A 15,181-nucleotide genomic window follows, 5' to 3' on the forward strand; every position below is an offset into this window, starting at 1 on the left:
AAAATGTCTCGGCGTTCCCGTTCAGACTGCACCCAACTGTAACAGGCACGCTTTGGTGAAACTGTCAACTGGAACGCCAACGTATTTCGTAGAACAGCTTAGCGTCGCATATCTCGAAAGTTGTGCCAGTCTCAGGATTTCTGCTAAGCAGACACGACAACCTCTCGATTCCTCGGCTTAATTTTCGCAAATGCAACATGCGGCCTAAAGCTAGCAATTAAAAAAAGTCAATAAGCATTGTTAGCGAAATTAGCGTTGAAATATTTCTTACAGCTAATGTCCACATAGCCGGGTAGCCTATCAGTTGCGGGAACCAAAATGGCTCCCACAACGGAGCGCGTCATCGTACGCAAGCCATACATCAGGCAAACACATAAGTCGATGCAAGCACTGCTTGAACCGTTATGTCACGCAACAGAAAGTTGTCCGTGCCGCGACCTCACGACGGAGAAATGGGTCACGTGAGAGCAGAACATCGTGACGTATCATGGCACTCGCTCCAGCTCTCTCGATGGCCTGCTACGCCCATGGAGCCAGAGCGAGTGACAACATGGTCGCGACGTGCTGCTGCCACGTTAACGCCGTCTGCTTTATGACGTCATGACGCATACAGCTCCTGGGATACGTCAACCGGCACTGGTTCGTACGAAAGCTACTATAGTAAATTATTCAGGGCGCTCTGAGGCCTTGCCAGTATATTTCTTGGAGAGTTTCGAGGACCAGGGATATGGCCTAACAAGTCCCCGTGCACCCCCTCGCACCTGGTACGTCTTGCATTACTTCTTAACGTTATGTTAAGGGCCCCAGTCGCGAAAAATTCGGCGTAGGCCACGGCGCCGACGTCCACAGCCTAGAAAATCATCCCGAACCACGCATATTCTACACGGCACTGATGTTGTTCCTTCTACCGCTAAAGTCGCTCATACCTTGTCTTACGTTATTTACAAAGTTTGTTCCTCAAAATTTTGAGAATGGCGGCCCACAAACAAATGCCACGAAACAAAACACCGACAGCGCATGCCTTTTACGCTAAAACTTCTCAGACTGAAATATCAAAAGTGGGAAACAGTAACAGAAGATAAGTCGACGCAAGAGGCCGCGTTTCTATACCGCAAAGCTCGCCTTGCGTGCGTAGATTTCGCCGCCAGCGTTTCCCGCCCGGTAAAACCTTACGGTTGCATACATGTTATCGTCCCGGTGGAATTGTGCCGTGATTATGACTCAGTGTTCGTATCGTCTCTTGTCGAAATAAACTTTTTCTAAACACCTCAGTTGCAGTGGCCCGGAATCGTGAGAAGCTGTCAGGGATCTTTGAATGCTACCGCGTTCCACTCTTAAAAGGCGAAGCTTAAGCGTCCTCAAAAAGAAAAGCATATCTTTCGTTTCGTTTCTCCCTCAGATCTGTCAGAACGTGAACGAACTCGACTGGGAGCTGCAGCGGCCCGAGCCCCGGCGGATGGGGCCGTACGCCTTCAAGGACGACCAGTGGGTCGGCTTCGACGACGAGCAGATGGTGCGCGAGAAGGCGCGCTACGTCCTCTCCAAGGGCCTGGCCGGCGCCATGGTCTGGACGCTGGACAACGACGACTTCCGCGGCCACTGCGGCGGCGAGCAGAGCCCGCTCATCACGGCGCTCCGCAAGGAACTGCTCGAAGGCGCGACCTCCTCGGGCTCCTTCGAGGACGAGGACGAAGAAGACGAAGAGGAAGAGCTGGCCGCCAGCACCAACACCCGCTCGACGACCGCGGCGCCCAGGGCCGCGCAGCGGCAGCAGCGCCAACAGGAGATCGGTCGCCGCGTGGCCAAGTCCTCGCTGTCGCCGGGACGCCGAGGCAGCGCGGGCTCGCGCAAGAACTTGGCCCTGTCGGTGACCACGCCGCCACCGCCGCCGACCCCGGACCCGGGACCGGCGTTCGAGTGCGAGGACGAAGGGTTCTTCAACAACCCGCGCGACTGCCGGAAGTACTTCTGGTGCCTGGACTCCGGGCCGGCCAACCTGGGCACGGTGGCCCACGCGTTCACCTGCCCATCGGGACTGTACTTCAACTCGAAGTCCGAGGCGTGCGACTACAAGGAGAACGTCGTCTGCAAGTACGGCTGTCCTTTCGGAAGTGGGCGGTCGACGCGTCGCGATAAAGACTAATTTGGTCGACGTAGCTACATGGTTGTGTGAGCTTCAGGAATGTTAGCGACGTCTAGAAGCGTACGGTGAGGGGCTAGTTGGTATGACATTATGAGAATGTTGTCATAATGTTAGCGACGTCACAAAACTAACGAGAGCCTCGTTTTTGAATTGCCTTAGAAGATCGGTAACTTCGTAATTATTCCTTTCCACTTTTAAGAAACGACCACAAAAATCTGTTTTATCCGTCTCGCAAGCAAAGAAATTCAGAGTTGAGAATGGGAAGCAGTGCTTTTTTTTTTTTTTTTTTTTTGCTCACCGGTGCAGACGCCCCGAGGATGCAAGGTTAATCCGCTTTCGTGGGTTGTCTCGATCCACAGACAGACAGTCCTCGATTCCGGCGATGAATTCTGGCGCTAGCTAGCACATTTTCTTTTCTTTCCAAGCAACACGTCATTACGCGGTCGGACGCCGACAGATCACCAACGGTGTAAGCCGTGCTGCCGTTATGCCAGCGAAACGCCCCCCCCCCCCCCAGCTGACGAAGTTCGCCGTCTTTAAACACGTTCACTCGGTGGCGGCTATCGAATGTTAGTCGCATAAAGAGGATGGAACATTAATATTGGCGTCTAATTAAGACGAACGTGCGTGATGCCTCTTAAACGAAACGCGACCGTTCGCAAGAATTACCGCCGTAACGTTTGTACAGATAAATGGCAGTTCTCTAATCGATACCAATGGGCGGCTGCATATCGAACGTCAGTGAGGTATTAAAATCTTTATTCAACTTTATTCAAGTAATAAAGGGCAGACTTTAATAACATAGGTGCAATGAAAATAGCCTACTAATCCTGAAAAAAAGAAAGAATGACATACGCGTTTTTGTCGATTATAGGTACATTTACAGATAAGGTATTTAGTCGCGTTGAGCGCCCCTAGCAGAAAAAGATAGAGATTAATATGTACAATCAAAATACAGTGACTCCACTTACGCATTTCATGCTGGAAAGCACCGAGGTTGATTTTTCGCCCTCTGTGATGATGTGTCGCCACCTGCGACATCGGCGTTGCGCTTGGATAAATCTGTCTAATCTTTCCTTGTGCTTACATATTTTCACCTTAAAACAACTTCGATGCACAGCTATGTTTTTGAACAGCACACATTTTATTTTTTACTCGCTATTTGTGTTCATTTTAAATTGCGCGGCCCCTTTGCGGGCTGCAAGGCGCAACATGCAATCGATGTGGCCCCACATTTGAACAGGCGAACGTGCGCGCTTCAAAACGAGCGTAGGAAATCTACGCAGAATTGGTTTGTGCGTGCTCTATTTGTGGCGCTGGTTACGCTACAAGGGGTTTCATACGCCCTATAAGAGAGCAACTACCCCCTCACATTTTCTGATGAATACCGGCAACTTCCGCGTTTACGAAATTGACCGCGTCGCCCCCCCCCCCTTCCGCTCTATGTATTGACAAGCCCCTCCCCCACACACTTTTTTCTGATTGTCTTCACAATGCCGTGAGTGCTAGCCATGGTGTTGAATTTTTTTGCAATATCTTTATCTGCCTAAACGTCTTCACAAATGCTAGTGCGTATAGCTTAGAGACATCAAGTGCTAGCCTTCTTGAAGATGTCTAAACTATGACTTGACATAGCTCTAGAAGCTTCTAGCCTGCTCAAGCTGTATCAAGCTAGCTTGTAGCCAACTTGTGCTTCCTGGCTAGTTGCAATAGATTTGTTCTCGCTGCGCACAAGACTTGGAACGTATACGTTCTGTACTTTGCAATAGCTTGTAGCAAAGACGTATTATCGCTAGTCACTCGCTTACACTGTGGGCTGCTGCGAAACGTTCAGCTTCGAACATTCGTGCGCTGTCGTTGTAGTCGCCGTCGCCTATGCTCCGGCGCATTGATTGAAGTGTGCGGCCATTCACTTAGTTTGCGTGCGAGTTTGGGGCAGACGTGTACAGATAACGTATGAGAAACTTACTATGCCAGGAAGTTGTGCTATTCCCTTTGTCACTACCTGTGTAACGAGTGGTACACACTCTAACCTTATTCAGGGATCTTACTCTTACCGACGTTCCGAGGTTGAAGTCCTTTCTTTAGAAGTTCGCGATACAACGCTGGCGGATTAGTGATATCTTTCTTTTATCCTCGGGGAAAGCCTTACTGCATCGCGAAGGGCCGGCAACGCCGGCACTCCTTATGTAGCAGCGGTCCTTCGTCACACACATTCCTTCCACGTTTAATAAGCGAGTCACTATGTTCGCCACCGACTACTGCATACGTATTCCCTCTACCGCTTCCCATTTTGCAACACGGATGAAGCACAGTGCGTTAGCGAACACCCAGTTACATTTCCGACAGCCGATCGCACAGAGCAGCAATTGCAATGATCTCGTATTCGTGTGCTACCGCTGAGGCAACGTGCGACGCGCCGCCGAAAGCGCCCTCTCGTGCTTCGACGGCGAACTGCTCCACGAGAAGGGTCTATAGCGGAATCAACTTGACGCTGGCGTCCAGATTCGGTCATTGTGCAACGCGCAGCATCGTACCGTAAGCTACCCGTGCTTTACTCAAGCGTGGTAGCACACGGCGGTACAGAAAAACACGCAGCATGCTATGTGTACAGTAGTGCACACTGTCGTGCGCAGAACGCGCGAGTTGGCGGCGATAGAGTGCGTGGCCGCTTCAAGGCCTCCAACATCTTCATCTCGCGCTGCGCGACCCGACCTCGAAGGCCACGGCCGCTGGCTCGTTTTCAGCCAATCTGGCGCATTGCCTGGCAGGTCGAACGCTCTCAGGAGTCTTGAACTGCCGCATCAGATGGTTAGTAAATATTCGATAGTTATGGTGTGCACTTACATCGAAAGTATTTTTCGTTAATACGAACTTTTAAAATGCATGCTTCTATAGAAATTTCAAGCAGCGTTACTCGTTTTATCTACTGGTTCGTTATAGCGAGGTTTGACTGCAGAACAATCGCTATATTAAGTACAGCAAAAACGTACCTCTCGAACAGGGCGACATTGTGTACAGCTACTTCTCGCGAAACAGTGCGCAAGGAAGAACCGGCGAATGTAATGACTTGCAACGGATATCCTACGGACATCCGCTGCCAGGACATGGTCCTGGAAGTCATATAGATGCGTCGAATATACGTCCTTCTCTCAGACACGATCGTTTGACCACACTTTCAGTGTTCTGCGGATTGCATGTCCGCGAGGGACATCATGGTGACGGGCCGCGTACATTTTATAGACATGTCATGGCCTTTTCCCACGGCGTTCGCTATAATGTCGACTATGTTCTCAGCACGCGCTGTGCGACTGATGCAACGGGCAGAGCGCCCACGCATCCAGGAATTGATTGCGTGCCAACGTATGTGCGCGCCTGAAAGTGCAATTTGTCACTCTTCTAGGCCCTCTGCGGGCATTTGAACTAACTGACGTTTTCTAGGTAAATTGCGTAAGAAAATGCTCAGAGTACTGTATACGGTGCACGCGAGCCGCAGACATGGGATAGCTCCAGATTGTAATTCGAATTTAGGAGAATACAAACATTTTACGAAGAAACTCAAGAGCTTTTCGGATGCCAACCTACTCAGGTACAGGCCGCAAAAAGTCCATGCGCAATATTCTTGGGCCGTAACGTGTGTGCCGTAGCTGTTTGTCTCCGAAACGGTGCACGGACATTTAGGACATGATATGGATGTCCTATAGACAAAGTGTTTTCATTGGTGGTGTCGGCGTACCTTAATTGAAAAATATTTGACTTTCTTTGAGGTCTACAAGGAGGGTATAAATAAATGCGCAGTTGTATCTCCTGCAAGTCTTCTGTCGCGTTGACGTGTGCGCCTTTAGACCTTAACCTTTAGTTTTCTTTAATCATTTTGTAGAGGAAACCCGAAATGTGCGCGGACACTAAGCACCAAAGTGCTAACACTAACATGTTCGCCGACTTTCGCAGGGTCCAGACACCAACCGAGGCTCCGTCCACCACGACGCGCAAGCCGCGGCGGTCCAAGGCTCGCTCCACCACCACCACCACCACGACCACGACGACGACGACAACCACGACCCCAAGACCAACCACGACGACGACCACCACAACCACGACCACACCGCGGCCCCCGACCACGACCACCAAGGCGGCCGACCAGAACGTCGCCGAACTGCTCAAACTCCTGCAGAGCATCGGCGGCGTCGAGAAGCTGCAGACCATCCTGACCTCGGCCGAGAACCCGGCGGGACCCGGCGTCGGCACGGGATCCCGTCGGCTCCCGCCTCAGCTGTTCGTCCCCACCGAACCGCCGTTCCGGCCCGTGTACAACGACAGCAGCGCCGCGGCTCAGGGTCACGTCATCCGGAGGCCCCCGCTGTTCCAGGAACCCCAGCTGTTCCAGTACGTCGAGCCGGCTCGCCCGCCGCCTACGCAGTTTGCTCCTCCGCCGCCGACTCCGTACGCTGCACATCCGACTCCGACGCCCCGAGAAGAGACCAACGTATTCGTGGGACCCATACACGGAACGCTGCCTCCGCGAATGCCCTTCCAGTTCGTGTACCAGGCGCCCGAGAGGGGACAGCCGCAACAGCAACTGCAGCTGCAGCCGCCGTCGCAACAACAGCAGCAAGTCTTTCAAGGCTACCAGGAGGCGCCCGTCGGTCCCCCTCTGGCACCGGCGCCCGTGAACGCTCCCGTGAACGTTCCCGCGCCCGCGTTCTCACCCCCGACGGTGCCGCCCTCGGTGTACCCGACGCAGCCGTCGACGTCCTCGTATAGGGATACGGCCGTGACGCCGATAGACTTCCCGCCGGACTTCCAGACGGACGCCGAGGTCCTGGTGCCGCTCAGCTTCAAGAAGGGAACCAAGGTGCGCATCAACAAGGTGGTCAGAGTCAACGGCAAGCCCACGGGAGACCAGCCGGCTCCCGGCGGAGGTCGTCGCGGCAAGAGAATCCGCGTGCGACCGGGCGACCGGGTCGCGCTGCGCCGTAGGCCCGTCCAGCAGACCCTGCCGCCGACCACCACCACGACGACGACTACGACGACGCGGAGGCCGACGACGCCGGCGCCGCCGCAGTACGAAGACGTCGAGTACGAGTACGAGTACGAAGACGAGGAGCCGTCGACGACTTCGACGACCACCACCACGACGACGACGCGTCGACCCAGCCGGAGACCCGGACGCCGCGGAGGCGGTAGGCGTCCTGCATCAACTACTGCTGCTGCTGCTGGGGGCGGTCACCGACGGCCAGTTGTGGCGGCGGCTCCGCTGCCCACCATACCCCCGGACCCGTTCGCGCCCCCGCTCATCCTGATTGACGAGAATACCGTGGACTGTCACAAGCGGGGCGTGTTCCCGCACCCAGAAGACTGCGGCAAGTTCGTCGTGTGCGCACCAAACTCGAAGGCGTCCACGGGTCTGCGCGGCTACGTACACAACTGTCCCGCCGAGAGCCTCTACAAGAAATCCGTGGGCCGATGCATGAAGGGCGACCGTGTATCATGCAACAAGTGAGGACGTCGCATGTTTTCGCCCCCCCCCGCCTTAAAACGTGTTCCAAACTTTGCCAAGATCAACGTCGCAACCAAGACACAAAGGGAGCCCCTCCGCACCTAACAAACATAGACGTGCGCATCGAACCTGCAGCATCTTCGGAGGGCTGCTGGTGCACGGCGCTTCCGTCTAGATTTTCGGACGCAGGTACCCAGACGAAATGGGGCGCGAGAAGCCAGTAACATACAGTGGTGCATGGACACAATTTTGCGCAGTTTGTGTCAATGGGCCACCCTCACTTCAACGTCTGTCCCAGCGACCAGGAGCACCAGTTCACAGTTGGGCCATGAAGAACCTTCTACGAACTTGACCATGCGCCATAGCACATGTTAGGCAAGGAGGCACATGAAACACTCAGATAAGCATCCAAGAATAGTCCTGCTCATTTTTCTTTCTTTATGTGTACCTGCTTCACAGCAAAATGTACACTGCTGCAAGGTATGCGGGGTTGTGGTGTGGTACGTCCGATAGTGCCATGGCTTTACAGCACAACCAGAAGGTTGTGGCATGCAGTAAGAATGCAGTCTATGCACGAAAGCACCTGCTTCAAGAGTAACTTCAAACCCAGTATACCCTGCATCTGCTTTTGACTCAGCAGCTACAGCAGGAAAAAAAGAAATTGTGCCACTTAACCCACCAGCAAGAAACGTGTCAAGAGATCGCATAAAAATCTACATTATCTTGGACGCTGCCAAACTCCACCTTATTTTTGAATTCCACCATTTTTTTCCCGAGCCAATCAGGAATGGCACAGCCATGGAGTTTCCTAGAAAACTATCAGGTATGATTACCCTGTTAGCCACAGAGTTAGTCAATCCTATTGACGTCAAAGATGACGAATTTGGCAATGTGGCAGGATTTGACAGCTTTCAGGGGAGCTATTCTGGATTCAAAAGTGTTGCAGAATTCACCCATTTGTCTGCTTCACTGGCTATGCCCTACCTGATTGGATCAAAACATCAGCATGGTGGAATTCGACAACGCGGCAGAATTTGACATTGTCCAGAATGGCACCGCAACTCATTAGAGATAACCATAGAAGACGAAGACGCAGCCAATCCAGTGACATCAGCAGTGGTGTCAGCAGCTCCCCGTGAATCTTGCTGTGTGTTGTGCAGGGATTTTCTATGTTTGCCCTCGTGCGCACAGAACTGACGTCACTGCGAGGTGACAGGCTCAAGAGACGCTATAGTACAAAAGGCGCTTCCCTGAAACCTGGAAGTCGTGGCTGTGGCTTCAAATGTGCTAATGATGCTATCTTGTCATGGAAAGAAATAAAACGAGAAACATGGTATGCTGCATGTTGGTGCATTGCTAAAGGAGCACATGTTACAGGTTCCCAGGCATGCATGCAGGATTATGAAGTAGATCACCAATGCTGTCACGTTGGTATATTGATCTTCCACAGTGGTACTGCCTCAGAAGGAACATTATATAGAAATAGATTGTTTTGCTTAAGAAGTACCTCAAAAAATGTCTATTTGAGCCAAATATGGCCTGCAGTACAAATACATAAAATAGAATGGCAGATTACAAATATGGAACACTGAATAAGTTAATGCCATAGAAGTACAAGAAAAGATAGGTGATGCTGTGACATGACAGGGATAAGGCATGTGTCTGCTGCAGCAAAAGTCTGGGCACAAGTCGGCACAACGTAATGGAATGCCCGGATATTCACCCAGCGAGAACCGTAGGGAACCTCCACCTTCCAGAAGTGCAGGGATTTTAAAGCAGATGGAAGTATTCATTGGCGAGCAGTCATTGGCCAGCAGTCAAGATGAGCAAGAGAAGTTCAGAGTACTGATGAAAAAGAAAAGCAGGGAACAGGTTGACAGAGCCAGAGTCATTACAGGCATCGGTAACTGCACAATATAGAGATAAAGGTCTTAATGGAGAGCAATCAAGGAGAGATAGGCAATACTCTACATTGCTATGCTTGCATATAATACCCTATTAGCTCAAGCAGGCTAGGGCTATACATATGACTACCTGACACCATCCTCAATCAAGGAAAGATAGGTAATATTCTACGCTGCTATGCTTGCATATAATACCAAATTAGCTGAAGCAGGGCTAGGGCTAGATGACTATCTGACACCACACTACTGCAAAAGGGATGCCAATACAGATAGGTAGTCATCTCACACCGGCTTACCACAAAGTCATGGCTTTTGGTAGTGCCTGCTCAGGTCTAGTCAAGTTTATCAATACAGGAAGATTTAAACTAAATTCTTGAACAAGCTTTGACTCCACCTATCAACATTTGGAAACATTCCTCCCACAGAACTGTTCTAGTTCACAAAGGTAAGGCAATGCCCCACTGATGTCATAGATTAGGCAGCCCGGGTATAAAGTTCCTGAAGTTTGGCTTTTGTTTCTAGAGATAACCAACTTTCGTTAATGTTTCAGAATAATACTCTGCAGCCTAGACTGACTCTCCTTTAATTTCTATTAATAGCACTATCATCTGGCAAGCCCACATATGTACACTGCTAAACCACTCCAAATCACAATCAGTGAAGAGTTGATTGGCATTGCAGCCCATGGTACAACCCACAAATGAGACAGGAGCATGGACTCGCGCAATGAATGAAAAGAAATGGGCAGGCAGCATGCACAAATATCTGTACCTCAAATGGGTAATAGAAAGTTGCATGTGGTTATGACCGTCCTAAAATTCAACAGGGCAAGTCCGGGCAATGCTACAAACTCATTTTCCAAGCTAATTGCCCCCTAACCATGTGAAAGCCTCATCGCCCTGACTCCCAAGCGAAGAATGTTTGCAGTCAAGCTACCATCCAGCAACAAGGCCAGCTTGGTCAGCAAGGCCAGCAATAGTTTACATGGGACCATTTAGCTTCTCGTTTGTTACATTTCTCTCCATGGTTGTTACATCCAAAAACATGCTACAGCGCACCACCGATACGGCAAAGTCCGTCGGTAGCACCTACATTGGCCGCCACATGTCTTCGCTGAAAAACAGTAAATTAGCAGAACCTGCCATGCAGCACAGAAGGATTTCCATCGCCGTGTTTAAATCGTCGATGGTGGCCAATATCAAAATGACTCACGAAGTTAAAGCCAAGAGAAGGTGGATGACGACACATGTGGTTGTTCCACGGTCATGTTTGCGGACACTGTCTAGTGCCGTTCGATTCCATGCAATGTTGCTTCTGGACTTTCAGACTGACTTCAACCAAATAAGTGAATTTTGCTAGCCCGACGTTTCGTTGCCTGTTTGGCTGCTTCTCCAGGACGTATTCTTCAGGGGTGGTGGTGTGTAACTTTTAAAGGATCTTTTGTAAAAAGGAGGGGAGAGTACGGAAGGTGGGGAGACATTTGACAGACAGGAATGGGGCAGGGAGGTGAAAGGGTGGGATGGCTACAGCGGTGCTGGGGTGCTGATCGAGTGGGATGACCGATGCTGGGGGAGCTAAACCCGCGAGAGTGCCTTTGATCCTTTGATGGGATGCAGGGGGAGGGGGGTGGGCACAGGGGAGCGCAGGTGTTTTGGCGACCTCGAGCGGCGATCTACCTGGCTGGGCGTCCTTTTCTTCTTTTCGTCATGTCGCCAGGGCCATGGATAGGTTGCCCTTCACGCTACTTCACGATACTCACTGAAGAAGGAGTCGAACAGGCTCCGAAATGTTGGGCTAATAAAATTCCCTTGTTTGGTTGGAGTCAGCCTGAAAGTCCTAATCTTTCTCAACCAGACAGGTAATTCTGTCGAAATGTTTAGCTTCAATGTTGCTTCTATGTACAAGGCTGTGCAGAAACCTAAATATGGCTGTAAATGATCAAAAAGACGTAGTTGTTATCGAATATTCAACCCAAGCACCAGATGGAAATTACTACAAGCTTCATTTAGTGTGATTCATGTGCTACAATTGCTGCAAAGACAGTGTTTAGCATTCAATCTAGCCACCAGGCTGAGCTAAGCATTACTGGGTGGGTTTTCAATAGCTTACTGGCCTCCTATTAAACTTCAAGTAAGATTATGTGTGAAGGGTAGCTTCTTGTTTCACCAGTAATGCTGACGTAACTATTATCAGATGTTATATTTTCTTCAATCATACATTATTTTTTCACGGTCCCCTAAAATATGTACCAATAGTTCTACTGCAGTACAGTACACTTCAGGTAATTCGACTCCAGTCAATTCAATTCTTCAGGTACTTTGGCCCCGGCTAAAGGTCCCGGCTGGTGGCCATACATTTCTATGCCACCAAACTTTCATTATTTTCATCCTAAAGTTAGCCTTCCCCAGATAATTTCAAAAATGTAAGCTCATAATGAACTATATTACAGTATTTACACGATTCTAATGCATGCCTTTTCTTTTCAAGAAAATTCATCTGGAAGTAAGTGGTGTCCAAAACATGTCCATGACATGTTTCGGCTCCACAATTGCTTCCAATGCGTGCAGTCACCAAAAGTATGGTACTAGACAATTAGTTTTTGTAAGCCAGAGAGAGCCGTTGCTAGGGCGTGGATTGGGACACCGCATCTTGCTCGGGTGGTGCAATTCGATATGAAACCAGAACCTTGTTCACAACAGGAGCCAGCCGAGCTATCATCATCGCCATTGCCACCGCAAGATGGCTACCATGGACAGAAACAGAAAAACATTTTGTATAGCATGACGACAACGAGGCGTCACTTTCAGCCTGATTACGAAAGCACATTGAAATGATTCATTTTACATGCTAAGCTAGCGGTAACAAGTTACGTCATGTGTTCTTGAGGTTACGGAGAATTGGTGCATCGCAGGACAAAATAACAAAGTGGTTAGTATAGGCGTGGACCGCCGTGTTTGAGAATGTTGCAGAGTCACTCGGTAAATGCATAACATTAAATGTGCTATGGACTTTACGGAAGACGACATGTTCCGATTCTTCATAGACAGCGATAAAGTGCTGTCTGAGAGTGATGATGATGGATATTAAATAAATTTCTGTTCTGTAAAGATCATTTTCACTGGTTTCGTCTTTTTCTTGTTGCCAGAATTGGAGGCAGCTACGTTTTTCGTGCTAAACAATCTGATGCATGTTCGATTTTCTACTTTGTTGAGGAGCTCTAAAATAATAACTAATTTCCTACTTCGAGCCCATAAATAGTGGGTGCGCATTCTATTCTAGGACGTGTTATAATCTGGGCAAATTGTGCAATAATAATCAGCAGCGTGTTTTGATGTTTTTACTGCTTCTCGTTCAATTCAACCCTCCAGATAACTGCACCAATTTTACCAGCTCCATCGGGGCCGAATTAATTGACATCAACTGCAATTGCTAAGAATGTCAGTTCTAGGTAACGAGGATATACGTATGGATAGCAAGATGGCATACTTCTTTATTAGAGACACATGAAAACTGGTTAAAAAACAACAAAAGAAGAAATAGTCTGCCAGAACTCTTTTGTTGTTGCATTCTCCATCAATGCTTTCAATGCATATTTCGCATTTGTTTGTACACAGGAAGACTGTTCCAATGTGCCACTTGCTCCTGAACAACCCTTCCCTTTCATCGCTCCATCACTGCCATCACTCCCATCACTGCCGAAGGTATCGCGAACCTCAGCACAAACCTTAAAGCTTCTACTTCATCTGGCATTGATCACATCAAATCTAAAATACTGAAGGACACTGCTGATATTTCCTCTTTAACTAGTCTTCATCTTCAAGTGAGCTGCCCAAGGACAGGAGGATTGGTAAGGTAGTTCCCCTATTTAAATCCGGTGACAACCACTCGCCCTGTAATTATCGACCCATTTCATTAACATGCGTATGCTGCAAATTACTTGAACATATAATATCTTGTTACATCTACAGTCACCTTGAATCAAATAACTTTTTTTCTCTAATCAGCATGGCTTCAGAAAAGGCTACTCACTTGACACTCAGTTATTTGAATTCACGACTGACCTTCACTTTAACATGAACACTAACAATCAAACAATTGACTGTTTCTTGATTTCGCTAAGGCGTCCGCTACTGTACCCGATTACCATTTGATTTCCAAATTGTCTGTCCTTTGTATTGATTCATTAACACTCTCTTGGCTACATAACTTCTTGTCTTCGTGTCAGCAATTTACAGTGGTCAACAACATTTCATCTAAGCTTTGTGACCTCACGTGCAGTGTCCCCCAAGGCAGTGTGCTAGGTCCATTACTCTTTAATATACATCAACGACTTGCCCACTAATCTTTCATCCTCAGTTAGGTCGTTCGCTGATGACTGCATCATCTACCGCAATATTAAATGTTTCGATGATCATTTTACTCTCTAAAATGACCTCGAACTAATCTATATATGGTGCATAACTGGGCAGATATATAATAATATAATATTTGGGGTTTTACGTGCCAAAACCACTTTCTGATTATGAGGCACGCCGTAGTGGAGGACTCCGGAAATTTTGACCACCTGGGGTTCTTTAACGTGCACCTAAATCTAAGCACACGGGTGTTTTCGCATTTCGCCCCCATCGAAATGCGGCCGCCGTGGCCGGGATTCGATCCCGCGACCTCGTGCTCAGCAGCCCAACACCATAGCCACTGAGCAACCGCGGCGGGTAAACTGGGCAGATGTCCCTTAATGCCTCCAAATGCAAGTTAATCCTGTTTAGTCGAAAGCGCACTAACTCACTGTGTCACTATTCAATTAATAATACCGTAATTTTGACTGCCCCATCATACAAATATCTCAGCGTTTATCTTTCATCGGACTTATCCTGGACAATGCATGTAGCAACTGTCTCATCCAAAGCTTCTCAACCTCTCGGCCACCTGCGTAGAAACTTGCGCAACGCGCCTTTTAATGTACGAAAATTAGCATATCTTACTTATGTTCGCCCACAACTAGAATACGCTTCATCCACATGGTCACCATATCAAGATTATCTAATCCGTATGTTGAAAGCCGTTCAGAATAGGGCAACCAGATTCATCTCTGGCAACTATGACTATCATTCGAGCATTACTCGAATAAAAAAAGACCTTGCATTACAGTCATTAGAAAACCTCCACGTCATTGTTCTTTTATGTCTGTTTCACAGGTATACTTATAGTAATTACTTTCACTGTTTGACCCTTCATGCTCCTGTGAACACATCTCGATGCATTCACTACGCACTTAATTTCATGCGCATTCATGGTCAAACGCAGGCATTCAACTCATCCCCACTACCTAGAGCTATTGCACATTTGAACGGTCTCCTGAATCAGACTGCATCCATCTCCAATTGTGAAGCATTCCGTGATAACCTGAATTCATTGCATGTTAATATTGTGTAACGATGTTGCACTTTGCTATTTTTGTCATGCAATTACTGTTGCCCCCCTTACTCAATGCCCTTCAATGGGCCTGTAAGGTAATATGAATAAATAAATAAATAAATAAATCAGTGAAAGTGTAGCCAGTCACACAGTATTAGTAATCTGTGGATCAAACTTATAGGGACACTAAAGCCCCTCCATACACATTTCCGCCGACCA

General features: G+C 48.8%; 2 protein-coding genes across 2 annotated transcripts in view; both read left to right on the forward strand.

The window, feature by feature from the left end:
• The window catches only part of LOC142590046 (uncharacterized), a 79,323-nt gene extending 70,335 nt beyond the window's left edge, over nucleotides 1-8,988 (forward strand). The window contains exons 7-8 of the mRNA XM_075701878.1: nucleotides 1,400-2,091; nucleotides 6,095-8,988. Coding sequence (XP_075557993.1) covers nucleotides 1,400-2,091; nucleotides 6,095-7,646 — 2,244 coding nt within the window. The 3' untranslated portion in view covers nucleotides 7,647-8,988. The remainder of the gene's footprint in view (nucleotides 1-1,399; nucleotides 2,092-6,094) is intronic.
• Nucleotides 1-15,181, forward strand: part of LOC142590050 (uncharacterized) — a 260,031-nt gene that overhangs the window by 170,476 nt on the left and 74,374 nt on the right. The window lies entirely within an intron of this gene.

Source organism: Dermacentor variabilis, chromosome 8, assembly GCF_050947875.1.
Source record: "Dermacentor variabilis isolate Ectoservices chromosome 8, ASM5094787v1, whole genome shotgun sequence".
In the NCBI taxonomy this organism is placed as follows: Eukaryota; Metazoa; Arthropoda; class Arachnida; order Ixodida; family Ixodidae; genus Dermacentor; species Dermacentor variabilis.